This window comes from Lissotriton helveticus, chromosome 5_1 (genome assembly GCF_964261635.1).
Source record: "Lissotriton helveticus chromosome 5_1, aLisHel1.1, whole genome shotgun sequence".
NCBI classification, from domain to species: Eukaryota; Metazoa; Chordata; class Amphibia; order Caudata; family Salamandridae; genus Lissotriton; species Lissotriton helveticus.
The window spans coordinates 1,635,641,170-1,635,668,276 of NC_136065.1; the positions used below are offsets into that span (position 1 = coordinate 1,635,641,170).

The 27,107-nt window shown below is 48.9% G+C and overlaps 1 protein-coding gene across 1 annotated transcript in view; it reads right to left on the minus strand.

The window, feature by feature from the left end:
• Nucleotides 1-27,107, minus strand: part of SUPT16H (SPT16 homolog, facilitates chromatin remodeling subunit) — a 246,013-nt gene that overhangs the window by 11,774 nt on the left and 207,132 nt on the right. The window contains exon 19 of the mRNA XM_078644840.1: nucleotides 6,838-6,963. Within this exon, the coding sequence (XP_078500966.1) occupies nucleotides 6,838-6,963 (126 nt within the window). The remainder of the gene's footprint in view (nucleotides 1-6,837; nucleotides 6,964-27,107) is intronic.

Consider the following 27,107-nt stretch of genomic DNA (forward strand, 5'->3'; position numbering starts at 1 on the left):
TGAGCCTAAAACGTGTGATTAAGAATCTGTCCTGGGCGTTATGGATGAGGGCAAGGTAAGGCTCTATTCCTTCACAGGTCCTCACTAAACCATGGGCATATGACTGATTGTTTGCCCCCATCCCTACCTTCTCTGGCTAAGGCTTTGTGTTTGAAAAACATCTCCTTAACCATAACCTGATCCCGACCAATTATGCCGGTCGGCATCAGAAAAAGGTCCTTACAGCCGATGATTCCAAAGCTCCCTTTATGTACTTCAGCCACGGAATATTAATTCCCCTATCTCTCCCCAGGCAATCCGTGATTATTTGCTTAGTCAGCCTAGCTTCTGGGTTAACCCAGATCTTTACCTATGCTAGCAAGGGCCTGCTCTCCACCCTGTCCTCTATAAACGCTCCACCCAGTTCTTCATGTATGATATAAGAGGATACGCACTGTGGGATTTTTAGGAGCCTTCTCAGATATTTGTTCTCCTCTATCTGCAACTTGTCTGCATTAGCGATTCCCCACAGTTCAGCCCCATACGCCGCTTTAGAGTAGCACATTGAATTGTATAGAGTCATCATATGCTCCGGCGACCATCGCCCTAGTCTGTGACCAAAATTCATTATTGCCCCTGAACTAGATATTAGTTTGTTGCATTGTTCCTCAATCACTGATTTAAAATGTAAGCCCCTATCAAATAAAATGCCAAGGTACGAAAAATACTGTACCTTCGCTAAACTGAATGCGCCTATTCTGTAATTACATTTTTTTCTAGGTTTAGTCCCCATCTCCATGACATACGACTTAGTCAAATTGGCAGATAAATCTAAACTAGTCATAAAATCAACAAAACCGTCCATCAATCGCTGTAGTCCCAGTGGAGTGCGTGCCAACAGGACCGCGTCGTCTGCGTAAAGCAAGAAAGGGATTGCTCTGCTACCTACTCTGGGTGAATCCACTTTTAAGCTTCTTAATGATTCTTCTAGGCCATTAATATAGAGGGAGAACAGGAACGGGGCCAGAATACACCCCTGCCTTACCCCACTAGTACAAATAAAAGGCTCGGTATTACCGCCATCCAGGTTGTACCTAACTTTGGCCAATGTATTCCAATGCAAAGCTCTCATGATCTTAATAAGTTCTTGGTCCGCCCCTAGGTTAGACATTAAGGCCCACAGCATCTCCCTGTTCACACAGTCGAAAGCTGCGGTCAGATTCGTAAAGGCTAAGTAAACCGCTTCATTGTTGGCAATGGTGTATTTCGCCACTAATAAGTATAGGTTTAGGCATTGGTCTGTCGTTGATCTATTGGCCCTAAATCCTTACTTAACATCAGTAAGGATGTGATGGTCCTCGGCCCAACTCATCAGGCGATTTAAAACGACTCGACCCAGCACCTTAGCAGTCACGTCTATCAAGGAGATAGGATGATAGCATTGGGGGCTATCTCTATTCCCCTTTTTAAAGATGGGGACTATTATGGCCGTTGACCATGAGCGGGGTAACCCTGAAGCTATGGCAGCGTTTATTACTCTTGTTAGGACTGGCCCCCATAGGTCCACCTTACTTAGGAAAAGATCCGGAGGGATCCCATCTGGTCCCAGAGCCTTATTTCGAGTGAGGCCAGGATACCCACGATAATCTCTTCTAGGGTAAATTCTAGCGCCACCTTCCACCTCCCCCCACCCTCCTCCTTCTCCTGTATCTCGGTGTTCCCCCAATTATATAGCCCTCTAAAGTGCTCCACCCACTGTTCAGGAAGCACATTAGATGCTATCTGCGGGCTATTTGTGTCTTGAAAGCAAGGATTAATGACTATCTTCCAGAAGGTGGACAGGTCTTTCTGTTCAGCAGCCCCTCTCAGGTCCTCCCACGTTTGAGTTTGGAGTGCATTCTTCCCGCGCCTTACTGCCTGCTTGTAGGTTAGTCTGCAGCGCATAACCCTCTGTTTATCCCTTGGCTTATGTTGAAGGGCTACTCTTAGGTTCCTCTGGGCTAAAGAGCACCCTCTATCAAACCACTTGGGATAATTTTTTCTCTTACCCTGCCCGGTCGTCTGCATAAGGCCCTCTATCAACAGCCCAATTTCCTCCAATGCCTCCACTAACGGGGGTCTTTCCACTGCTGTGCCTAGGCACACCTCCAGGAGCCGTTTCCTCTCTTCCGCGAGGGACTTCTAAAAGCTTCCCCATTAAGCCTAGACCATTTCAGGTGTCTGCCTTGATCCGTAACCTTCTCCGTGTTTGTCCCCACCCTGCTCCTTATGACCTTACTAGCATTTTTCGCTGCCACCGACAATGTTAGTGGGTTGTGGTCGCTAAAACCACTCCACTCTATTGCAAATCCCATTATCCACTTCTTAAACAGTTGGGACACTAGTATAAAATCAATGAATGAACTGCAACCCCTTTCTTTAAAGGTTGGGTTAACCTGCTTATTGGGTTCAATGGTCAGTAAGTCCATTGAATGTTCCATTGTGTCTCCTTTCATCGCCATGCTCAGTACCCTGCCTTCCACCGTGTGCTCGAAGTGAACTCCCTCTTTTAAGCTGCATGATGTCCATTCTTCTGTGAAGGGTATCAGATTTGGGCATAGGTGACAATTAAAATTCCCTGCTATTAGAAACAATGGAGCCATTGCACCCTGAATCTGCTCTCTCAGTAAACTAAGTCTATCAACCAGCTCTCTTGCTCTACATCCTCCCACATTATAAAAATTGACCAAGATTATATGGAGGTCCCTACTTTTAAACCGTAAGCCTAACATGCAGTCCGAGTTCCATTTTAAGTCAGTCCACACCCCTTCCAGACCCAAATCTACCAGCTTTAGGAGACCGCCCCTTGCTTTTCCCGACGTGGACTTACTTGCTGGGGCCCCAAAAGACTTATACCCAGCTAGGTGAAAATGAGTATAGTCTGCTCCCCAAATTTCATGCATACAGATTATTTTAAATCTGTTAATGTAATCGAGCCACTCCTGGTTTTGGAATTTGGCAGACAAACCTGTCACATTCCAAGATACTAGCTCGAAGGAGCTCCCATGGCAATATGTAAGGGGGCGAATGGGCATAATAGACCCATTACTGTTTTGAGTGCCCTCAAGCCTAGCTAGGTTTAGGTTGCAAGAGGTCAACTGATTCTCTTTCAGAGAAGCACATTCTAAGTACTCCCCTACTAGTGGTGTTGGATTTGGCTCCCTATCTTGGCCTAACTCCTCTCTGTGTAGTCAATCCACTTCGCTGAGGTGTCATCCCCAACCAAGTGGCGCGTATTTATTGAATAGTGGGAGCACCGGCCCTCCTCCTTCCCTCTGTGGGGCTGCCTAGCAGTCATGTGTATTTCCTCCCACTGCAACGGTTTCCAAAAGCTCACTCCTCTCTCCCTCAAACCCCCCCTCTCAGTCTGCCTGGCTGATCATTCCTCCCCCTATAGGTCTCAAAATGCCCATGGTTAGACCTATAGTATACATATAAATTGAATGTTTTTAGCTACATTTGTGATGTATTTAAATGTTTTACATTAAGGCACTTTATACAGGCATGCCATTAGACATTGCATTGTATATTACATTGTGACGCATTTATACTGGAGATTTTTATATCTTCTATTGTGCATTTAATTCTCTTAATAATGAGAGCCTTCACACGACAAAAAAATGAAGTCTGGACGTACCTGGTTGGCGCCAAGTGGGTGTTTAAATTGAATGACTATGCTTCCCCGTTTGTTGAGTGAACAAGGACACGTGTCCGAAACGAGTCTTGAGGCATGCACCGTTCCAGCACAGAAAAATAATATTTTGTGTCCGTGATACTGATTGTGCAAGGAGGCACTAGTGAAAAGTGGATTGGATATCTATATATACACACACAAACACCCCCCCTCCCCCCCCCCCCCCCAAGAAGAAGACCTGCCGTGCAGCTGCTAACAAAAGGACGACACCAACTGTCTTGGTCCCAGCCCTACCGGCCTGTTGATCCTTGAACCTGCTAAATCCAGACGTCTCCTGCGGACAGCAACCTCGAGAACCCCGGAGGACCTGCCTGCCTTGACCCTCTTAGAGACTGGGACTCTCATGAACAGTGGTTCTGCTCAAACAGCAATACCCCTGGTGCCACACACTGCACCCGCCGAGCCCGGCCTGTGCCTGATGGGACAAAGACCCCGAGGACGTCCCACCGGCGATTCTGACCTGGATTCCAGTGCCCAAGGACCCTCTTCGACGATGCCTGCAGCCGCAGAACCAGGGACCCCTGCAACCGCAACCAGCAGAGGGTAAGATTTCCCGATGTCCAAAGACACCGCTGCACCCGGCGCCCCCGGCCTTCTGTGCCCAACTCCAGGGTGCCTACCTATCCTCCAAGATTCCAACTTACCCCTCGAAGTGTTGGTCGCTCCTGAAGAATCTCCGTCCCCAAGCTTGCAGCCTTTGTTCCCTTTTCAAGATCTCTATTGAATAACATTGAGCATCCGACTGCTCAAAAGCACCTAGCTGCCAGAGTGCCTCTGGCAGGGCACCCTTTGCCCTAATCTACTTCCCCATTTGCCCTGAGCAAGTGACCAGGAGCCCAGCTCCCACAGCCACATGGCCTACTAGCCAGCAGCTACCAACCGAAGGCCCCCTGCCTCTCATTGGATAACATTGGGCCTAACTACCTCTGCACCCGGCTGCCCCTGTGCCGCTGGGGGTGTACCAACTGTACCTACCTGACCCCGAGTCTATGCCCAGAACCTGAACTCTGACAGTCGAGTACTTACCTAAAAATCGATAACTCACTTTTCTTCCATAGGTCTCCTGCGTCTCTTCTGACCTTATCTCCCTCTACCCCTTCCCGCTTTACTCTTCTCCACTTTCCTGCTTCTGACCTTTGCCCTCACCTGTCCTGGCCCTTTAGTCCTCTCCAGTTCTATCTGTGAATTTTTCCCTCGTCATTTGAGATCTAGCTATTTTGTCCGACGCCCGATGGAGCTACCTGGTTTAGCTATAGGGGAGACAGGCCGAGGATTCACTCCTTGGACGTCACCTACCCAGTCGGTCTTTTGACAGACTTCCTTTCATCTCTCGTCGTCTCCTCTCGCTTCCTCCCTCTTTATTTCTCTCCTTCTCTTCTCTCTCAATGTATTGAGACTGACCTATTCTGTCTGATGCCCAATGGAGCTACCTGGTTTAGCTATAGGGGAGATGGGCGGTGGATTACCTCCTTTGGTCGTCACCTACCCAGTTGGTCTTTAGACAGACTTCCTTTCGTCTCTACGGTTGTCTCTTCCCTTATCCTCTCTTTCTCACCTCCCCTACCCCTCACTACTTCTCTCTCTCTCCACTCCTATTGTTTTGCTGATTGTTTGATATAATGTGAAATTGTTGATCTTTTTCTGTTATATTGTTAAACCACATTGTTGCACTTCCTTTCGTCTCTCCTGTCGTCTCCTCCCGCATTCTCCCTCTATTTATGTCTCTCCTTCCTTCGAGAGTCTGTCGGGGTTTTAGGGGTCGACGTCTCTCCTATCTCCTTAGATGTTTTCTTATCGGTCTCTACGACCGTGTAGTCATCTGGTCCCTCGGCGATGTTGTCCTCTTCGTCGCTGGAGAGGCCCAGGTCCCGGAGCGACGGCGGTTGGCCTTTTCCTTGCATGGTGTAGTTGGCTCTTCTTGGTCTCTCTCTAACCCAGAGTGTCTTCGGGGTGAAGGCGGAGCAGACGTTGCTATCCTTGCTCTCATGGTCAACCGGCAGGCAGAGGTTGCAGACCGGGTGCTAGTCCTCCTGCACGTATTTGTGGTGCTGTGCGCTCATGACGAGCTGAGCTCGTCATGTAACGCGGTAATTTCAAAATTGTCGCGTACAGCGGGAATAGCCGCCGCATTGATGCGGTTAAAAGGTGTTTTGTCCATTACTGCGCTCAGGGGGCCCCCTGTGTGCGCATTCTCCGTTGAACGAAGATGTCGAAGTTCTCCTCCTTCTTAGTCGTCCCGGCTTGGTGATCTTGTTCCTCGGTATCTTCTCCAATCTTTTCTGTGTAAAATTGGTCTTTCTCCTCTTTTCCTCCAAAAACTCTGGAGCCGTTCGGTGACGATCCAGACCCAACGGCGAAAATAAAGAATCCGAAGATGGCGCCCAAAGGTAGGAGCTTTCGCAGGAAGCGTGCCGACGTCACATGAAGTACACCAGAAGGTGGGACGTAGACACCCACCTGGGCTACAAAAAAATAAAATAAAGAAAGAAAAGACAACGATTCCGGACCCAACCACTAGACCGCAGAATAATGCATAGCATAGTGAATCCAGAAAGATTCACGCTGCAAAACTACCCTACATAATTTTAGGCTCTGAACTATCGCATTGTACAGCACAGTCTTGTGACACAGGTATCCTTTCATCTTTGCTTTCCAGTTACAAGAGATGAGTCTGATGCACAGAATCGTGATGATGCAGTTACTCCAGTTGGATCTACAGCCCAAAACAGAATTTGGGAACAACTTTTAAAATTACAATCCTAACACTATATGGTAGGATTAAGCACACCAAATGAGTCTACAACAGACACGATTAAATCATCAATATATCAGTGCTGAAGATCTGTGCTGCTATGGAGAAAAACCACATGGAAACTAAAATGGTGAAGGGGAAAGCACTGTGAAGAAAAACAAAATGACTACCAAATAGATTAAGGTGATTTTGGCATTCACCTTCACTGTGTTCAATAAAGATTCAAACATCGTAAGCAGTGTACTGGCCAAGTTGGTTCAAAGCAATATTTTGAGAACTAGCTTCTTAATGGTGCAATTTGAGAGGATCTTGTGCTCTTCCAGCGATTTTGGGGCACCTTTATTGTGGAAAGATCCTCCACCCTTTATCTCACCTGCTCAGCATAGAGGTCATCTCGGTCATGCATGTGTTGGTGTTTTCCCAAGTCAGTTGTGATCTCACCCACTTCGGTGTAGAATTGCACATCGGTGTGCCTCTTCTTACCAAACATGATAGCATTCTGCAGGAGAGTAAGAATAAGTATCAAGAATACTTCTCATAAAGCAGTCTATTCAAAGACAAATGATTGCTATCAAACAATATTATATAGTGCAGTGAGAATAAGACAAGTATCTTTACAGACTGGTTAGTTTTATTCTGCATTACAACTGTCTTTATAGCTATGGGTTTGTAATTTTTAAGTGAAGCCTACCATAGATTGCAAAAGACCTACAGTGAGCCTACCAAAATCTTACAGTGGGCTTAAAGTCTGTCCATTGCTTAACATAGCTTCTCAATTGATGGATTGCCTTCCTTATCTTGTATCTGTGCCTCTCCTGAATCACAGCCTTTTTACTAGTCTCCTCCCACTGCCCACTTTTAAGGAACTACTTTTTCTTTAAGCACTCTACAAGAGTGCATATGCTCTCCAGCTGTCTACTCCCTCCTGTGCTTTTCCTCCTCCCACTAAGTGTGGTCATCGCTCACATCTGCGAGATTCTCAATCCTTTATCTCTTGCCATGTGTTTCTCCTCCCCAACCCAACTCAGTGTTGCTCTTGCATGTGTGATTTTCATGCTGTTCTCGCTTTTTAGTGCTTCCTCACCCTGCTCATACAGCCTTGCATGTGATGCTTTTCCCCTTTCCCACAACTTGCAAAGAAATGAACAAGGCCACACACAATACAGTAAAGTGAGTTAAATAATTTCTACCATCATAACCTCCCTGCTCTTCCCGCCCCTGCCCTCCCCAAAGGTGTATCCCTTTCCCCCTAAGATGGAAACTGAAAACATAAGAGAAGCTGGAGGATAACTATGTAGCTATGTAGTAGCACTAATACAACGGGCAGAAGACATGTGGAACTCCGTGGCGACTCCTCCGCAGTGGCACAGGAGCATCGCTCCACTGCCTGGGGCAGAGTCAGCAAACAAAAAATAAAACTATGCTCTAGCAAAGTTTTATTTTTCGTTTGCTGGCTCAGAGTCAGCTTGCACAGGGAGGGGCGGGCATGGGGGAAGAGTGCTTGTGCGCTTTCTATGTAGGCATGTAGGTTTGGCCGGCCATCTTGGGCAGAACAAAACACACATGTACACTTAGAGTTCTCGTACACTTAGGGTTCTCCAACCCAACTGCATTCAGCAGCCGGGCTGGAGAAACCCCAAAGACTCCCTGACCTGAGCGGAGGGTTTTTCCTGCCCACTCAGGCCAATATTCGCACTGCTCTGCAGCACGGGGATTGGATGGGAGTCTGTCCCAGGGGTTGCTGGGACCAGGAAGGGACCAGCAGGAGTGACCAGACGTGAAAGACGGATGGTGGCTTTAGGTACGTTTTTATTATAATTAACACGTTCCCTACCCCCGCACCACTGAGCCCCGTAGTAGCAACTGAGACCCAAAGTAGCACAATATGACAACTTAAAAGGTGAAAAGACACCCCAGAAAGATGTTGACAAGGGAGTCACGGATTAATATCACAACACAAAACGGTCACCCTGTGGATAAATACTTCTACCTTGATGCCCTCAATTCATATCAAACACAATTAGCAAATTGGCAGTGCCAAAAAAATGATCTTTACATACAACATTGCACAACCACCCATGTTGTCTTTACCCTTACCCAGTCACAAAGAAGCCAGGCAATAGTATATGTATGAAGTAATTATTCCAACGACAGGAATCATAGACGAAGCAGAGGACAAACAATAGAGTGGTAGAACCACTCCTTCCTGCAACAAGGTTAAAGTCCCGCCCAGAGGGAAAACTGAGATTATAGACTAGGCTGTCAACAGGATAATGTTACTTACCCAGTATGTATCTGTTCTTGGCATGTACAGCTGTAGATTCACATGCTTTGAATACTCCTGCCATCTAGTTTTGGGTCTGGATGTTTGCAAGTAGTTTTTCTTTGAAGAAGTCTTTTCAGTCACAAAGGAAAAGTGACTCCTACTTTCGGTGATAGTGTGCATGGACTCCATTGTTTTCCCGCAGAGGGTGAGAATGGAGTTAGTGAGTGTAGAATAGAGATGTCCATGCATATGAATGTAAATTGAGAACTACAACAATTATAAGAGACCGGGGAGGCGGATGGGTGCAAGTGAATTTATAGCTCTACACGCCAAGAACAGATGCTTACAGGGTAAGTAACATTATCCGTTCAATGCATGTGAGTTGTAGATCACATGCTTTGCATAGACTATACAGCAGAATACTCCCAAAGTGGTGGCTAACACGTAGTGGTTGTAGTGGTTTGAAACAGTGTTTTAAGTACTGCTCCGCCTACATTTGCCTGCTGTCTCGCTAACACATCTGCACAATAGTGTTTGGTGAATGTATGCGGAGCAGACCATGTTGCTGCCTTACAGATGTTGGATGGGGGAATATTCCGTAAGAACGTCATACTAGCTCCTATTTTGCGAGTGGAATGTGCTCTAGGGGGTTTATTAAAATTATTTTTGCTTTGGCATAACATGTTTGGATACATTTTACAATCCATCTAGCAATACCCGACTTAAATATGGGATTGCCTTTGTGTGATGATGAAAAAGCAACAAATAGGTGCTTTGTTTTTCGAAAGTCTTTGGTTCTTTCTATGTAATGTAGTACAGCTCGTCTAACATCAAGTGTGTGTGTAGAGCTCTTTCTGTTACTGAATCATGTTGAGGAAAGAACACTGGTAACTCAACTGATTGATATGAAAGGCAGAAACTACTTTAGGGAGAAATTTAGGATTGGTTCAAAGAACCACCCTATCTTTGTGAAGTTAAAAGAAAGGCTCTTGTATAGTTAATGCCTGAAGTTCACCAACTCTCCTTAGTGAGGTTATTACTATGAGGAAGGCAACGTTCCATGATAGGAATTGTAACTGACATTTGTGCAAGGGTTCATAAGGTGGAACCATTAGCCTTGTAAGGACTATGTTTAGGTTCCACTCTGAGGCAGGTGGAACTCTTGGTGCTATCACCGTTTTTAATACTTCCATGAAGGCTTTCATCACTGGTACTTTGTATAGAGATACGTATTGTCTATTTTGCAAGTATGCGGCTACTGCTGCAAGGTGTAAACGAATGGCTGTGTAAGCCAATCTAGATTGCTGTAAATGCAACAGATAACAAATGATGTTTTGTACAGAAGCATCAAGTGGATTGAAATTGTTGTTGTTACAATAGATAAACCATTTCCATTGTGCTGCATAACATGCTCTAGTAATAGGCTTTCTAGCTTTTTTGAGAATATTCATAGTCTGGTGGTAGCTGTAAATAACCAAACAGACTTCAGGAGCTAAATCGCTAAGTTCATTTCTTTGGGATTTGGATGTGTGATTTATCAGAGTGAGGAACCACTGACCGTTCTAAAATGGTGGTGTACCAAGGTTGACAAGCCCATTTGGGGGTTACTAAGATCAGTGTGAGGGATGTTTATCTGAGCTCCTGAACCAATAGTGGAATTAGTGAGAGAGGCGGAAAAGCATAGGCAAATATCCCTGACCAACTCATCCGTAGAGCATTGCCTTTGAACAGATGGTGAGGGAACCTGGATGCAAAGTTTGGGCTTTTCGCGTTGTGTACTGTGGCAAAAAGATCTGTGGAAACCCCCATTGTTGAAAATAGGGAAGCAGAACTTGGGGATGAAGCTCCCACTTATGAATGTGTTGCCTGTGTCTGTTGAGCAGGTTGGCAATTTGATTGTCTACCCCTCGAAGATGCTCTGCCAGTAGATAAATTCTGTGATGAATTGCCCAATTCCAAATGCTTTGTGCAAGGTGAGACAGCTGGAGAGAGTGCGTCCCTCCCTGTTTCTGTAGATAATACATTGCTGAAGGAAACTGGCTATATGCTACACCAACATGAGGTATAGTGTGTATAGAGTCCAGGTGACCCCAGAGGTAGGCAGAAGTTAAAGTTAGATAGAACCTTACTCTCTACTTGTGGTAGAGTGGTCGAGCAGTAAGGCAGTATAAGAGGACAGTGTTAAGCATTTGATGTACACAGTCTGCAAATGAATTCACACTCAAAAACTGAACTCTAAGCCAATTGATTTTGTATAAAAAAAATATACTGTTTTATTTTTAGAACCAAGCAAGCCTGGCACAGGTAAGCATTAAGTACTTTTCAGTAATAAGTTGCTGAATATAGAACAGTTTGAAGATGCAATAGAAATTGTACTTTGATTTATTGGGGATGCAGTAGGTTGAAACAATTCGTTAATACCGTACATTGAAATGAAAATGCTTTTTCAGAAAATTACAGGTAAGTCATTTTTTACGTTACTTTTCTAACTCTGTGCTGGATACCTAGATTCAGCAATGGGACATTTCCTGTAAACAGGTAAGTAAATAAGTTTTGGTTATTTGTACGATTTTTAAAGAATATTTTAGATTTGAAAACTCCACACTTTGAAACTTTTTGGAAAAAAAATGTCAATGTTATCCTATGGAGGAAAAACAGGTTATCGGTTCAAAGGCAAGTAATCGACTGTGGGAGTTAAGGTTCTGGGGTTAGACTCAGGGGTCCCCGAGGGTCAGTGATGCACTCTTGTTACACCCTCAGCAGCACTAGAGCGGCCGGGTGCAAAGTGTTGAGGCCCAATGTTATCTAATGGGGGGGGATAGGGGGCCTCCAGTTGGTGGCTGCTGGCAAGCAGGCCTCTGGGAGCAAAGCTCGTAGGGTTTAGGTCAGGGCAAATGGGGAACTAAAGTACCACAAAAGGTACACCCTCAGCATCACGGAGCCGGCCGGGTGCAGAGTACTGTTTTGTTGTCGGGCACCCTGTTTTCTATGCAGAACCTCCGGTTTGCAAAAGCACTGCAGGCAGGGAAACAAAGGACTTCTGGGTGCGACCACCACTTCGAGAGGAAAGTTGGGAAGTTAAGGGTTGGTTAAGCACCGTTGGTTTGGGCACACAAGGCCATGGGACGTCGCGTGCAGGGGTGCCTTTTGGGGTTGAATCTTCTTACCAGCTCCTGGTCGCGGTTAGGGGGGCCATCTAGATTTAGAATGCAGACGTCGGCTTGAGGCAGGTCAGGGGTCGCCAGATCTCGGGTCAGGATCGCCAGGGTGACCTAGTGGTGTTTTTGCGCTTGGGCCGGGCTTGGTGGGTGCAGAGTGGGCTGGATTCAGGGTTACTGGCTGTTGCCAGTGGTTGCAGTTGAACAAATCCAGTGTTTACGGGAGAAGCAGTCTTTGGAAGTGAAGGCAGGCAGGTCCATCGGGGTTTTCAAGGTTGCTGGCTGCAGGACACATCGGGATTTCGCAGCAGGTTCGATGAGACCGGCCTGTAGGGCTGGGGCCAAGTCAGTGGGCGTCTTCCTCTTGTTAGCTGGCTGCATGACTGTTCGGTCCTTCTTTTCTTCTTGTTTCTGGATCTGATTAAGCAAGGTTCAGGGTGCCCCCTAAATACTAGATTTAGGAGCATTACAGCTAAGTAAAGGGCAAGGACCAATGGGTCCCTTCCCTGGGGTGGGCACACCCACTATCGTGCCACCCTCCAGTGGGAGGGGGGCAGGAGCCTGTCCCTGGTTGGTTGGGTCCCCCAGCCTCAAGATGGCGGGAACTCAGTTGTGCTTCACCTCGCCTCCCCACCTGAGGGGTGGAGTTGGCAGAGGTGGGCACACCTCTTTCCCTCACTTGTTTTTCCCTCCCACTTTCCCGCCCAAAGTGGGGGGGTGGAACCAGTGGGGACCAGTTGCTGAAAGCAGTAACTGGTCTGGGGAGGCTCACAAAGGTGGCATGCCTTTGAAGCTTCCCCTTTATGAACCCGGGCCATCCTGGGGGAGGAGGCTTGGCACCTCATCCAAGGATGTGTATTGTTTCAACCCCCCCCCCCCCCCCCCCAAGAGCAAAAGGCTCACGACACAGGGGTCCAGAAACCTGTCTGGCAGAGGCAGCTGGCAAGCAGCCATACAGCCTGGACACTAGTGTTAGGTCGTTTTTCAGGGGGCATCTCTAAGATGCCCTCTGTGTGCATTTTTCATTAAATCCCACACTGACGTTAGTGTTCTGAGAGGTTTGAAACCAAACTTCCCAGTTTTCAGTAAAGCCTATGGTGCAACGGATTTTGTAATGACAAACTCCCAGTACCATATAGTCTTAATGGCATTACTGCACTTACAATGTCTAAGAATTGGCTTAAACACAGTAGGGGTACAGGGCTCATGCACCTGTACCCTCAACCACTGGTACAGTGCACCCAGCTAGAGGGGTGGCTGACCTATGCCAAGGCAGTGGGTTGTAGGCATGGCAAAATGTGCAATGTCGACTCTTTATTTTGTTGTGCACCAAAACACGCAGCCTGCAGGGGGTGGAGGGGTGTCTGTGTGTCTGTGTCAAGGTACAGGGCCTCAAAGAGTGGCACAATAAGTGCTGCAGCCCATAGAGGTCTTCCCTGGTCACAGTGCCATTGGTACCTGTGGTACCATTTACAAGGAGCTGACCTGTGGCCAAAGAGTGCCAATTGGGTTTTGTATCCAATGCGGTTTAGGGAAAGAACATAGGCCCTGGGTACCTGTTTGGCAGGAACCGAAGGCACACTAAAAACAAAAGAGGATGAGACTAGCCTTTCCCCAGAGAGGCTTCATTGTCTAAGTGGAAGAACCTGGAAAGTCCTTCTGCATTGGCATGTGCAGTCCCTGTTGTGTGTTCCACTATAAAGTCCATTTCCTGTAGGGAGATGGACCACTTCAAAAGTTTAGGATTTTCACCTTTCATCTTCATTAGCCATTTGAGAGGTCTGTGGTCAGTTTGAACTAGTAAGTGAGTACCATACAAGTACAGTCTCAGCTTCTTCAGGGACCAAACCACAGCAAAGGCCTCCCTCTAAATGACTCCAACGCTGCTCCCTGGGGAGAAGCCTTCTGCTTCTAAAAGCAACAGGTTGGTCTTGGCCTTCATCATTGGTCTGGGATAGGACTGCTCCTATCCCTAGCTCAGAGGCATCAGTCTGCACTATGAACTGCTTGCTCATTTCGGGTCGCGACTCCTCCATTTGAGTCTAAACCCTATTTCATCGAGCAGGGCGTACCGCAGGGGTCGGCACTTAGCGCCACATTATTCAATCTGTACGTTCAGCCGCTGGCTGCGTTCGCCAGGCAGTGGGGCCTGACTATGGTTTCGTATGCTGACGATACGCAGCTGGCGGTTGCACTCAGTGGGGACTCAGACTCTGAGGCCTCTCGGTTTAGGGAGGGTCTGACAGCAGTGGCTGGCTGGATGACGGCGAACTGCTTGCAGCTCAACGCTAAGATAACCGAAGTTCTTGTGGTTGGTAAGCACAGCAACCTCTGGGGCGATCAGTGGTGGCCTCTAGAGCTGGGTCTAACCCCCATTCCGGTATCTGAGGTTAAAAATCTAGGTGTCTGGTTAGACCCTGCCCTCAGTTTCTGCGGACACCAAAAAAGTTGCTGCTACAGGCTTTGGTATTCTGCGTGGGCTCAGACCAATCCTAAAATTCTTTGACGCCCCACCAGGCAGCTGATAATCCAAGCCACCATACTCTTGCGGCTTGATTATGTGAGTTCGCTTCTGTTGGGGGCCAATCAGACGGAAGTCACCCTGATGCAGCGCGTGCAGAATGCGGCGGCCAGGGCCCTGGTGGGTCTTCCTAGATTCTGTTCTGCGAAGGAAACTATCCGGAAACTCCATTGGCTGCCCATGGCTTAAAAAGGATTGAGTTTAAGACCCTATGTCTTTCCTTCAAGATTCTTAAACTGTCTTCTCCCCAGATCCTAGAACACCTTCTTACTCCCTATGTCCCCTCTCGTTCTTTGAGGTCATTGGGTCAAAATTTGGCTACAGTTCCACGGTTCAAACGCTGCAGAGCGGGAGGGCGCTCCTTCCGCTTTTGTGCGGCCAAGCTCTGGAACTCTCTACCAGCTCACATCCGTGCCCTAGATGACCTGCTTATGTTCAGGAGGGCTATTAAAACCTACCTTTTCCCTCCTGGACTTTAATGGACTGTTACACTGCTACTTCTCTTCTTTTGTTATGTATGCTATGTTCTTTCTGCCAGTCAAAGCGCCGGGACGCCCCTTAGCTGGGGCAGCTGTGCGCTATACAAGTTATTTAACATAGTCTGGAGACTTGAGAATTGGTGCGGCGCACATTACCTCTTTCAGGGTGTGTCAAAGGCCTTTTGACAGCTAACTGTCCAGTTGACCTTTTTGGGCATCTTCTTAGAGGATAGTTGTGAGATGGTAGTCACAATGGACCCAAAAACCTTGAAAACCTCCTGTAGTACCCAGTCAAGCCAAGGAATGCCCAGATTTGGGTCTGGCTGCCTAATCCAGGATTGCCTGGATCTTGGGCTGTAAGGGTTACACTTGGCCTCCACCAACAAGCTGGCCCACGTATACCACTGTTCTCTGTCCTATCTGGCATTTGGATGCCCTGATAGTTAGGTCTGCAGGGCTTTTAAAACCTTCACCAGGTGGATCAGGTGATCCTGCCAGGTGGAGCAAAAGACAGCAATATCTTCTAGATATGCTGCACTAAAGAACTGCAATCCAGAAAGGACTTGATTCACTAACCTTTGGAAGGTGGCAGGGGGCATTCTTTCAACCAAAAGGCATAACAGTGAACTGATAATGCCCATCAGGTGTGAAGAATGCTGTCTTTTCTTTTGCTCCTGGTGCCATGTCAATCTGCCGGTACCCTGCAGTTAAGTCAAAGGTATTTAGAAATGTGGCTGTACCTAACTTATCTATCAATTCATCAGCTCTTGAGATAGGGTAAGCATCTGTCTTGGTGACAAGACTTTAGCCCCCTATAGACCACACAGAACCTCATTTCTCTTTCCACCCGGTGGATGAGATTCTGGGACTAGAACCACAGGGGCTGGCCCAGGGGCTCTCCCAACCCTCTTCTACAAGACAGAGTGGTCCCCTAACAGGATGGCCAAAGAGATGTTCAAAGGGGTAAAAACCTACTCCCTTCTGAGTCACCTCTCTGTAGGCGAATAGCAAGCATGGTAAAAGGACGTTCCACCTCCTTTAGAGCTTTTTGGGGAGCCCCATAATCATACTTTTCAATGTCTATTTAAACCTCTCAACAAGACCATTGGTTTGTGGGTGATGGGGTGTAGTAAAGTTGTACTGCACTCCACACTCTTTCCACATATGTGTTAGGTAAGCAGACATGACATTTGACCCTCTGTCTGAAACCACCTCCTCAGGAAACCCTAACCTGGAGAAGGCACCAATGAGGGTCTTGACTACTGTAGGAGCGGTCTGTAGTAGTCTTAAGGGGAATTGCCTCAGGATACCTGGTGGCATGATCCACTACCACCAGTATAAACTTATTTTCTGATGCTGTGGGAGGTTCAAGTGGACCCACTAAGTCCACACCTACTCTTTCAAAGGGAACCCCAACCACTGGTAGTGGAATTAAGGGGGCCTTTGAGTGCCCACCTGTTTTGCCACTCGCTTGACTGGTGATACAGGATGTGAAAACATTCTTTACATTTTGAGACATCTGGGGCCAGTAAAAGTGGCTAACTAGCCTTTCCCAGGTTTTAGTTTGGCCCAGATGTCAAGCTAGGGGGATGTCATGAGCTAAAGTTCATAAGAACTCCCTGTACTTCGGAGGCACTACCACTCTCCTAATGGCTCCAGGGTTGGGGTCTCTGGCCTCATTGTACAGTAGTCCTTCCTCCCAATAAACTCTGTGAGTACCACTCACATCTCCATTTTCCTGTTCAGCAGCTTGCTGCCTCAGGCTTTCAAGAGTTGGACAGGCCTGCTGTCCAAGTCACGGCTCTTCCCTAGTGGGTCCCCCTGGGACTAAGAGCTGGATGTATGACGTTACAACGCATACTTTTACAACGCCTACCTTTACAGCGCATTTTTTTACACCGCAACATCCATTACAACGCACACCATTACAACGCATGCCATTACAACGAATTCTTTGAAACTACCTTTCAACGCATTCCACTACAACGCATACTACATTTACAACGCATACCATTACAACGCATTACATTGCACTGCATGTAAGGTAAGTGTTGGATAGTGTAGGGGTAAAAATTACTATTCTAACTCCAGGGGGTGCAACAGTAGGGTAAGTGTTGGATAGTGTAAGGGTATAATGTGTTGTAATGCTATGCGTCGTAATGACTGCGTCGTAATGGTATGCGTTGTAGTGGTGTGCGTTGTAGTGTCATGCGTTGTAATGACTGCGTTGTAATGGATGTTGCGTTGTAAAAGTTTCATTGTAATGGTAGTGCGTTGTAAAAGTTGCGTTGTAAAGGTTGTATACCCTAAGAGCTCAACCTGGTAAGGGTCAAGTTCCGTAGGCTCAGTTCCCTCTGGGGCTTCACATCCTCTTCCCGAGTAGGGGTCCTGAGTTTTGAGCTGTTCAGAAGCTGGTTTCCCCAGGCTTCTTACATTTCCTCTTGGAAGGTTGGGCCATTCTTTCAGGCTTCAACAGAGAAGTAGGGCGTTTGAGGACTCGCCAAGGATCTTGTAGAGCACGGCTTGTCACCCCCCATGGGATCTCCAGGTGCTGGTGTTCCATGAGCCTCAGTCAGAGGGCGGTGGCAGAGGGTGGTGGCAGTCGAAGAGCCAGGTCTTGAGCTGTTTCTTGAAGTCCTTCAGAGATTGAAAAGTGCATAGGTGGAGGTCATTCCAGGACTTGGTGGCGAGGTATGAGAAGGAGCGGCCTCTGCATCAGCTGCGCTGGAAGTGGGCCAATGCGAGGGTAAAGGATCAGAACTCCCTGAACAGTTTATGAAATGTCAGGCGTTTGTTTATGTAGGTGGTTCCGGACTTGTGGATTGCTCTGTAGGCATGTGTGAAAAGTCTGTGGAAACAGGCAGAGGAGACGGTGCTGGTTTGTTGCTTCATCGTTTGCGTCGAGTCCAGGATGATTCAGAGGCTTCGCGCGTGGTTGAAAGGGGGGAGTGGGGGGGGGGGGGGGGGGGGGGGGGGTGGTGGGGGGGGGGGGGGGGGCTGCGGGGTGAGTGCAGTGGGCCACCAAGTGTCGTCCCACAGAGAGGGCTTGTTCCAGAAGATGATGACCTCGATCTTGTCAGTTTGAGGCGGTATGTCCTCATCCAGCAGGCGATGTTGGCCATGGTGATTTGGAAGTTGGCTCTTGTGGCGTCGTCATCTTCTGAAAGGGATAAGACGAGCTGGGTGTCGTCGATATAGGATACTATGTTGAATCTGTGGGTGAGGGCAACGTCTGCCTGTGGAGTCATGTAAGTGTTGAACAGGGTGAGGCAGGAGCCCTGGGGGGACGCCGCATATTATGTTTTTGGGTGTGGAGAAGGGCGGGAGGTGAATCCTATGCGTACGGCCGGAGAGCGAGGAGATCCAGTTGAGTGTGTTGTCATGAATGCTGAAGAGGTGGAGTCTGGTCACAAGGGTGTGATGGGAGACTGTGTCTAAGGCAGCGGATAGGTCGAGGATAATGAGGGAAGCTCTTCCACCTTGGTCGAGGAGGCGTCCAATGTCGTCCGTTGCTGCGATGAGGGCGTTCTCAGTTCTGTGGTTTGGTCGGAAGCCAGATTGATAAGGGTCAAGCAGGTTGGTTTCTTCAGGGAAGTTTGTAAGTGGAGGTTGATGGCTTTCTCCAACGCTTTGGCCAGGAAGGAGAGAAGTGAGATTGGGTGTTAATTTTTGTAGTTAGAGTTTGTTGGGGTTAGCTGAGGTTTTCTTCAGGAGGGGCTTCGCCTTGGCGTGTTTCCAAGTGTCTGGTACGCTGGTGGCTGTTGTGATGGAGATGTTTAGGAGATCTGAGTGGGTGAGCGATTGCTTCTTCTCTCAGGCTGTACATGTGATGCGGGCAGGGGTCCGATGGGGGATCATAAGTGGATGAAGTTCATGATGGAGGCAGTGTCTCCGATAGAGAGCTGCTTCCAGTTGGGGATTCGGTGGGTGTGGAGGTTGTTGGCTTGGATACAGAGATTGGGGGTCGAAGTTGCATTAGATGTTGGTGATCTTGTGGTGGAAGTAGTCTGCCAGGGAGTCGCAGAGAGCTTGGGCAGGGCTGATCATGTTCTGTGGTTGAGGGGCAGGAGAATTCCGACAATGCTGTAAAGTTCCTTGGTGCGGTTGGAACTTGTCTCGTTACAGGTGTTAAGGGCTTTCTTCTTGGTCTCTCTGAGGCAGTGGTGATCTCTTGAGGGCGGCTTTTTAAGTTTCAAGGCTAGTGTGGGTCTTGATAGCATGCCAGAATCTTTCTAGTTTCTTGCAGTTTCGATTTAAGGCATTTAGTTCTGGGGTGAACCATCTGGCTCATTTGGCAGGACGGCTGTGGATGGTGTTCCTCAGGTGGGCGATGGTGTCGGCGACTTAAGAAATCCAGTTGGAGAAGTTTAGGACGTCTAGTTTGAGTGTTCGGATGTCAATCTTGCTTCTTTGAGGGCAGTGGTCCAGAGGCAATCAGCGGTCTTCCCCATTTGAGGTGAAGATGTGGGGCCAAGGCAGGTTAGTCGGGTGTCCTGTGAGCCAGAGAAGTGAACGATGCTGTGATCTGCCCAGGTCAGCTTAGTGGTGTGGGAGAACTTGGTTTTGTCTTTGGTGGAGAGGGTGGGGTCCAGCGTGTCGCGCTTTGTGCGTGGGGGAGGTGACTAGTTGAGATAGGCCAAAGGTGCTCAGGTTCTTCATTAGCGTGGTGGAGTAGGTATCGGACGGGTCTTCTAGGTAGAACTTCCGATTCCCTAGGAAGATGTAGAGGTTGGAGGTTTTTTTAATTTTTTTTAAATGGGAGTTTTATATGGCGCGAACTTGGCCCGAAGGTATTGGGTATCAGAGCGCTTTGCACAAGCTCCAGTTGCGTTACATGAGGAAAAATTCATTTTTGTTAGGCACGGGGAGATTAAGTGATTTGCCCAGAATCACAAGATGTTGCGTGTCCCTACCGAGGCTCGAACCCGGTTCCACAGATTTTAGTTCTACCGCCCTAGCCGCTAGGCTAACTCCTTGCCCCAGGCGGTGGATTGCCAGCGGGGGGTGATGAAGCTCGGGATGGAGTTGCAGAAGATGGGGCGGGGCCAAGGGGTCTGTAAGCGAGAGTTCCTCGGATGTTGGTTTTAGCGTCCTGGTGAATCCGAAGCTGAGGTGCTCCATGATAGGTGTTGTGTGTTTAGGGAGTCTTTGTGGTTGATGGCGATACCTCCGTAGGGTCTGTTGGGGCGGTCGCAGTGATTCAGCCTGTACCCGGGGGGTGTTGCGGTGGCAATATCGGGTGCCGACGAGGTGAACTAGGTTTTGGTGATGATCACGTCATTGGAGAGGGTGGTTATGGTGTACCTGATTTCTGTGGCATACTTGCTCAGAGATCAGACGTAAAGGCATGGGGGTCCTGGGGGGGTAGGGGGTGTCTCTTACTGGTTGGTGATCGTGGCAGTTCTTGTGTCGCAGGAGAAGAAAACAAGTTACTTACCTGTAACTTTGGTTCCCCAGTATTAGTAACTTTCATAGATTCCCATGCTTTGTATCATTCCCCGTCGTCGGAATGGGAGCCTCGGTAGTATAAAAACCATAGAAACAAAAGAGAAACTTAGGCCTAGGCCTCATCTCATTTTGTATCCTATCACCCTCTTTTTGTAAAAAGAGACCAAACTTTTGCCAGGACCAATCAGAGCAGCCTCACCCTCTGGAACCTTCCTGAGAGAGCTCAGAGCCTCAGATTTTCGTAGCCGTTGTGCAAACTGCCACTAACTCTGTAACCAGGCTGAGCTTTCCCCGGGGAGGCGGGCAGGCGCATGGGAATCTATGAAAGTTACCAATACTGGGGAACCAAAGTTACAGGTAAGTAACTTGTTTTCTTGCCCCAGTATTGGAACTTTCATAGATTCCCATGCTTTGTATCAGAGTAGCTAGCAGTAAATTACGAAGAACACATTTTGTACGTACATGGCATCACATAACCATATAAGCAATACATAAAGCATAGCAAAACAAACAAAATGTGCTCACCAGGCTGGAGGGATCGTAGGGAAAGCTCACCTCTCAATGAAAAAGATTCCGCAGGACTGCTTGACCAACAGCCGCGTCGTCACGTCCTGCAGACTCCAGGCAGTAGTGTTTCGTGAAGGTATGAGTACTGCTCAACGTAGCTGCCCTGCATATGTCCTTAATGGCCACTCCTGAAAAGAGAGCCACTGATGACGCCACTGATCTCGTGGAATGTGCCCTGACTTTTCCATCCAGTGGCTTGCCAGCTTCCTGATGACAGAACTGAATCGCACTGGAGATCCAGCGGGAAATGCCACCCTTTGCCAAAGGCAATCCCTTTCGTGGTGCACTGTAGGACACAAACAATTGAGTCGTCTTCCGAAAAGGACGTGTGCGCTCCAAGTAGAACTTTAAGCATCTCTGAACATCCAAAGAATGGAGCGTGCGTTCCCCAGGCGTAGAAGGGTGCGGAAAGAAAGATTTCAGAATCAAGGGTTCATTTAAGTGAAACTCCGATGGTACCTTCGGTACAAATTTTGGATTGGTCCGAAGGATAAGAACCTCCTTTTTAAATTGCAAAAATGGATGCACTATGGAGAGTGCTTGAAGCTCACTCACTCGTCTCGCTGATGTGAGAGCCACCAGGAGGGCCAGCTTCCAAGACAAGAACTTTAAGTCTGCTTTGTGCACAGGCTCAAACGGAGCCTTCATGAGTTGCGCCAAGACCAGGTTGAGCTGCCACACTGGTGGAGGACGACGAACTGGAGGGTACATCCGGAATAATCCCTTCAAGAATTGTTTGACAACCCTAGAGGACCATAAGGACGGACCCGAAGAATTGCGTCGATACCTCGATATGGCCGCCAGATGTACCTTTACAGATGAATGTGCCAACCCCGACTTAGCCAGAGATAGTAAAAATGGCAACAATTGATGGGGTTGGGAAGTGTAAGGATGGAGACCTTGACGTTGACACCACAGGCAGAATCTTTTCCATTTCGCCTTGTAAGTCTTATTGGTACTTGGTGCTCGGGCATGAGCCAGGACCTCCCGGCATTCCTGAGAAAGCATTAGATGACCGAACTCTCTGTGTTCAGGAGCCACGCTGTCAAGTGGAGCGATGTCGGATCCGGATGGTAAACCTGCCCCTGAGTCCTGGACAACAGGGACGGAATGGGTTGGAAGTGAATCGGAGGAGCTCGGGAGAGCCTCAGAAGCTCGGTGTACCAGAATTGTCTGGGCCATGCTGGAGCAATTAGAATCATCCTGCAGGGCTCCGCCTTCAATTTCCTGAGGACTCGAGGAATGAGGGGAATTGGAGGAAAAGCGTAAAAGAATGCGCTGTACCAAGCCATCGAAAGAGCGTTCCCCAGGGACCCCTGATGGTGAACTTTGCTTGCATAGAACCGGTGTGAGAAGTTGGCCTGATGTGCAGTGTTCACTATTCTAGTGATCACTATATATCAGTCCAAACGACCCTTATTGATGATTGGTTGTATAGACCAGCTATCCTAGTAGCATGGATACGAGCAGTCTAAGGCTAAGACTCTAGAGGGCGTGTTAAGCCAGCTGTTTTACCATCACATTACCCCTTGAACACCCAGTGAAAGGACACCACACAAGTGTTATGAAAATAAACAATGTATTTATTAGAATCACAACAACCCTGTACTCTTTATGAGGACAGGGTGCTAGGCACACAACAAAACTCTTACGAAAATACTTAAGTTAGCACGTTATACACAAATGCCCGAGTGGCACGAAAAACCATATACTTAAAAAGTGGAATGCGAAATTACTAGCAGGTAAGTACAGTACTAATAGGCTTTGGAATCGCTAGAACTTGACTATAGAATCGTTAGATTACTTCTAGGAGACCTAGGGGACTCGGGTGCAGAGTGTGCACTCTCACGCGGGATGCGGGACAAAGTCTATGGAAGCTAGTAAAGGCAAAGTTAGTGTTCACGGGCGAACCCGACCTGGTAGGAAGAAAACGACAGTGGATCCTGACCCTAGGATAGTGAGGCTATGCTGGGACACCGAAGTGCCGAAGTTACCTAGCCCAGGGGCTGCAGCTGCATAGGTCTGAAAAGACGTCGGGGATCTCGTTGCCGGACCAGGAGCCTGGAAGAAGGAAGTTGCTGGCAGGCGACCAGTGAAGAAAAGTTCGATGGATCCAAGCCTGGATCAAGGAAGAAGAAAACCTGAAAGCAGAGGGGACCAAGTTCTTGAATCACTAGCCAGTGATTAAGTGGGCACCAGGATGGCACCGGGCGAAGTCACCTCGACTAGGTGAGTGGGCGACGCTGGCTCTGCAGATCTCACGGACCAGGAGGCGTTGTCGGCGACCAGGATGGAGAGGCGAGCTGTCCCACGATGGATGAAGCTGTCGGCGTCGAAGTTACCCAGGATTGGGCAACAAGCCTTGGCTAATTCAAGCCCACGCGGTGGACTCAAAATGGCGTCTTGAGTGGACCAGGAGGGTCCGGGGTGCTCCTCTTTTGGAAGGGAGCAAGGGCCAGCCTGGAGCAACCAGACCAGCAGCAGAAATGTCGTCGGGCGTCGTTCAGAAGGCCACAAGCCAGCGGGCTAGTAGCCAAACAACGCGGTGAGCAGCAAAAAGCAGAAGGGCCCCACGCAGATCGTGGAGATGCTGGGAGGCTGCACTTCGGTGCTGGAGCTGCTCAGGGTCGGGGCTTCTCGGACCCCAAAGCACTCACCAGGAAATTACTCGGCGGGCTTGCTGGAAAGAAGTCGTGCAGTCTTGAAGATGGCCGGTCCCTCGAGGTCTCGTCACACCCACGAATCTCAGCGTGACTGATGATGCAGGTAGAGGTCAGAGGTGCCAGGGAAGCCGGTTCTCGTCGAGCTGGGCAGTCTTGATCCGGAGGAGAGACTTGCAGCAGACCGCAGTGTTCTTAAGGTGGTGCCTGCGGATGCAGGGTGACTACTCCTTAGTCACAAGGGAGAAATCTTAGGAAGAAGTCTTGAGTTCCTTTCGTGGAAAGTAGTTTCAGGATTCAAAGATGATCTGATTTGGAAGGGGGCCAGTTCCTACCTTTATCCTGTAAAAAGGGGCTGGCACGCGACTAAGTCCTGCCCTAGGGGTGGGACTAGGAGGGGGGTGGTTACACCCACTTCCTTGGCGGGCTTTTCCCCAGCACAGGGTCTGGAGTGACCCTGGAACTGGTTCCAGCCAGCCTATGCACAGTGAGCACCGGGGTGCCACGTGCAGTCACCTTCCTCTAAAGCCCTGCCTACCTACAATACACAAAACCCTGTCTGGGACGGTGCTGGCACCGCCCCTGGCAGGAAACCCTTTGTCCTTATCTCCTGCTCTGGGAGGACTCCCAGCAGCAGGAGGGCAGACTTGTGTCTCGGTGGCAGCATCCATTTTGTGGAGCTGAGGCTCTGTTTGACTTTAACCGGGGTTAGGGGTTACATACATGTCGTGTCCCTCTAGAAGGGTGGAATGCTAACCCCGTCGCCAGAATTGGCGAGGGGTTAGTATTCCAATTCGTATGACACCTTACTCGACATGTTTTGATAAAGCGATACCAGAGTTGGCATATAACCGCGAGGATTATAATGCACTTAAGAGTATATGGTATGCGATATCATGGAAACGGCTAAGGGATGGATCCCGAAAGCCGCAGACAGGCTCAGCTCATGCCAGAGCACCATCTCACACGATTCCAAGCACTCTGCCTTCAGGATTGTTAAGGCCTGCCATAGGAGTGACTGATAGGAGATCTGTGTGTCCATTTTAGGGTTAGATATAGGTATACTATATCTAAAGCAAAGGGTGAGTACACCACCTTGCCCCAGCTGTCGTGCAGCCAGTTGTGTCAGTTTAGTTAGTCAGCCCAGGGGTGGCATAATACATGCTTCAGCCCCTGGGAGACTTCTGGGTACACCTCAGCCCTGGGTACAGGGACTTGGAGAGGGCCCAGTGCCAATTCAGTACCTGAGTACAATTTGGATAGAGAGAACAGCTAGGCTGTGGGTCTGATTAGCAGGCCCACAGCCAGGGAAAGTCGTAAACCAGTGCAGCAAAAAGCAAAAATCTGGGTGATCATAGGATTGCAGACCCTACTCTCCTACAACCGGCATTTGGCGTTCTCCGGTGAAGCAAAGAGGTCGATGGTTGGTGTCCCCCAGACTGAGAACACCCTGTCCAGAATGGTTTGATTCAACTCCCACTCGCGAGTCACCTCCGTCTGTCGACTCAAGGCATCCGCCTTGACATTGAGAGATCCCGCCAGGTGTTCGGCTTTCAGAGTGATGTTGTTCAGAATCGCAAAATCCCAAATCCGCTGAGCTTCTGCGGACAGAGTCAGCGATTTGGTGCCTCCTTGTTTGTTGACGTAGTGCATGGCCGTCGTATTGTCCGTCCGGACCAGCACTGAATGGTTGCGAACTCTGGGCAGAAAAGCTTGCAAGGCCAACCGAATGGCCGTCAGTTCCAGGAAATTGATATGGCACTGGCGCTGTCCTGGACTCCAGTGGCCACTGACTTGAAGCTCTCGGAGAACTGCACCCCAGCCCTCCAGTGACGCGTCTGTCAGCACCATGGGTGAAGGTGAACTCCTGAATGACAGACCCTGGGCGATATTGCTTTTTAGAAGTCACCATTTGCTTGCCTGTCTCATCGCTGCTGTCACCACCACCTTGTCGTTGAATGACCCCTCTGCCTGGCGCCATTGCTTGTCTAGCTCCTCCTGCAGAGGACGCATTCGCAGCCTGCAATGTGGTACCAATGGTATGCAGGATGACATCGACCCGAGAAGGGATTTGTATTGGCGGACAGACAGGAATTGTTTGCGGCAGAGTAGTCGAGCCGAAATCATCAACTTTTGTTGTCGTTCCTCCGAGGGACAAGCTGTACATTGCGTGGTGTCCAACACGGATCCCAGGAACCTGGCCGTCCTGGAGGGCAGCAGGACTGACTTGCGTTCGTTCAGCTGAAGGCCCAGGCAACGGAACAAATGGATGCAAGTTGCCACTGCATGAGAAGTTTCCTCGAAAGATGGTGCCTTGACGAGCCAGTCGTCTAAGTAAGGAAAAATTTCTATAGATTGTTTCCGAAGAAAGGCTGCAACCGGCGCCAACACCTTGGTGAACACTCTTGGTGCCGACCGAAGGCCGAACGGAAGCACCTTGAATTGAAAATGGCTCTTTCCCACTGTGAAGCGGAGGTATTGTCTGTGAGCTGGATGTATCGGAATATGGAAATACGCGTCTTCTAAATCCAGCGACGCCAAGTAGTCGCCTGGATTCAAGAGAGGAAGAATTTCCTGGAGAGTGACCATCCTGAAGGAGAGCTTGACGAGATAGGTGTTGAGCTCCCGCAGGTCTAGGATGGGGCGCCAAGTGTCTATCGTCTTCCGCACGAGGAAGAACCTTGAATAGAAACCCCGGCCCCTCTGGGACAGAGGCACCGGTTCTATCGCTCCCTTGAGGAACAGTTGATGGGCTTCGAGGTGGAGTTGTCCCAAATGTCCCGTGCGGATGGTGCCCGGAGCTCTTGTCGGAGGAAGGTCTTGGAACTCCAACACATGGCCACTCTACAATTTTGAGGACCCATTGGTCCGATGTTATTGATCTCCAGTTCTCCAGACACAGAGAAATCCTGCCCCCCACTGATGTGACTGGGAGGGAAGGAACAGTAGGTAGAGCCGGAAAGCCGCTATTGACGCTTGGTGTTGTCACGTCCCTGCCGGGTCTGAGGGCCCCGCGGCTGATGGCGAGAGAAAGACGCCGATTGTCCCTGGCGCTGATTGGAGTACTGGGGTTTATAGGACTGAGAAGGCTGAGAGGAATATCTCTGTTGGTTCCCTCTGTATGATGTAAATCCTCTGCCTCGTGCGCCCCTAAAGGGGGCTTTCCGGTAGGTGAGGGACCCTAAGGCCTTTGCAGTGTCCGTGTCCTTTTTGATATTCTGCAGAGCATCGTCCACGTGCTTGCCAAACAGCATGTCCCCATCGAATGGTAGATCCAGGATCCTATTCTGGACCTCCTGGCGAAACCAGGTGGCTCTCAACCAGCCCTGGCGTCGCAGTACTGCCGAGCCAGCAAAGGCTCGAAATGCCGTGGAAGCAATGTCCATTGCACAGTCTATAACCTCAGCAGAAGACTTTTCCCCCTCTATAAGCACCTTCTTGGCTTCCTCCTTTGTGGGTTCTGGTAACTGCTCCACGAAGGGTTCCATGTCGCACCACATCTGTCGGTCGTATCGGCCGACGATGGCAAGAGCATTTGACGCTC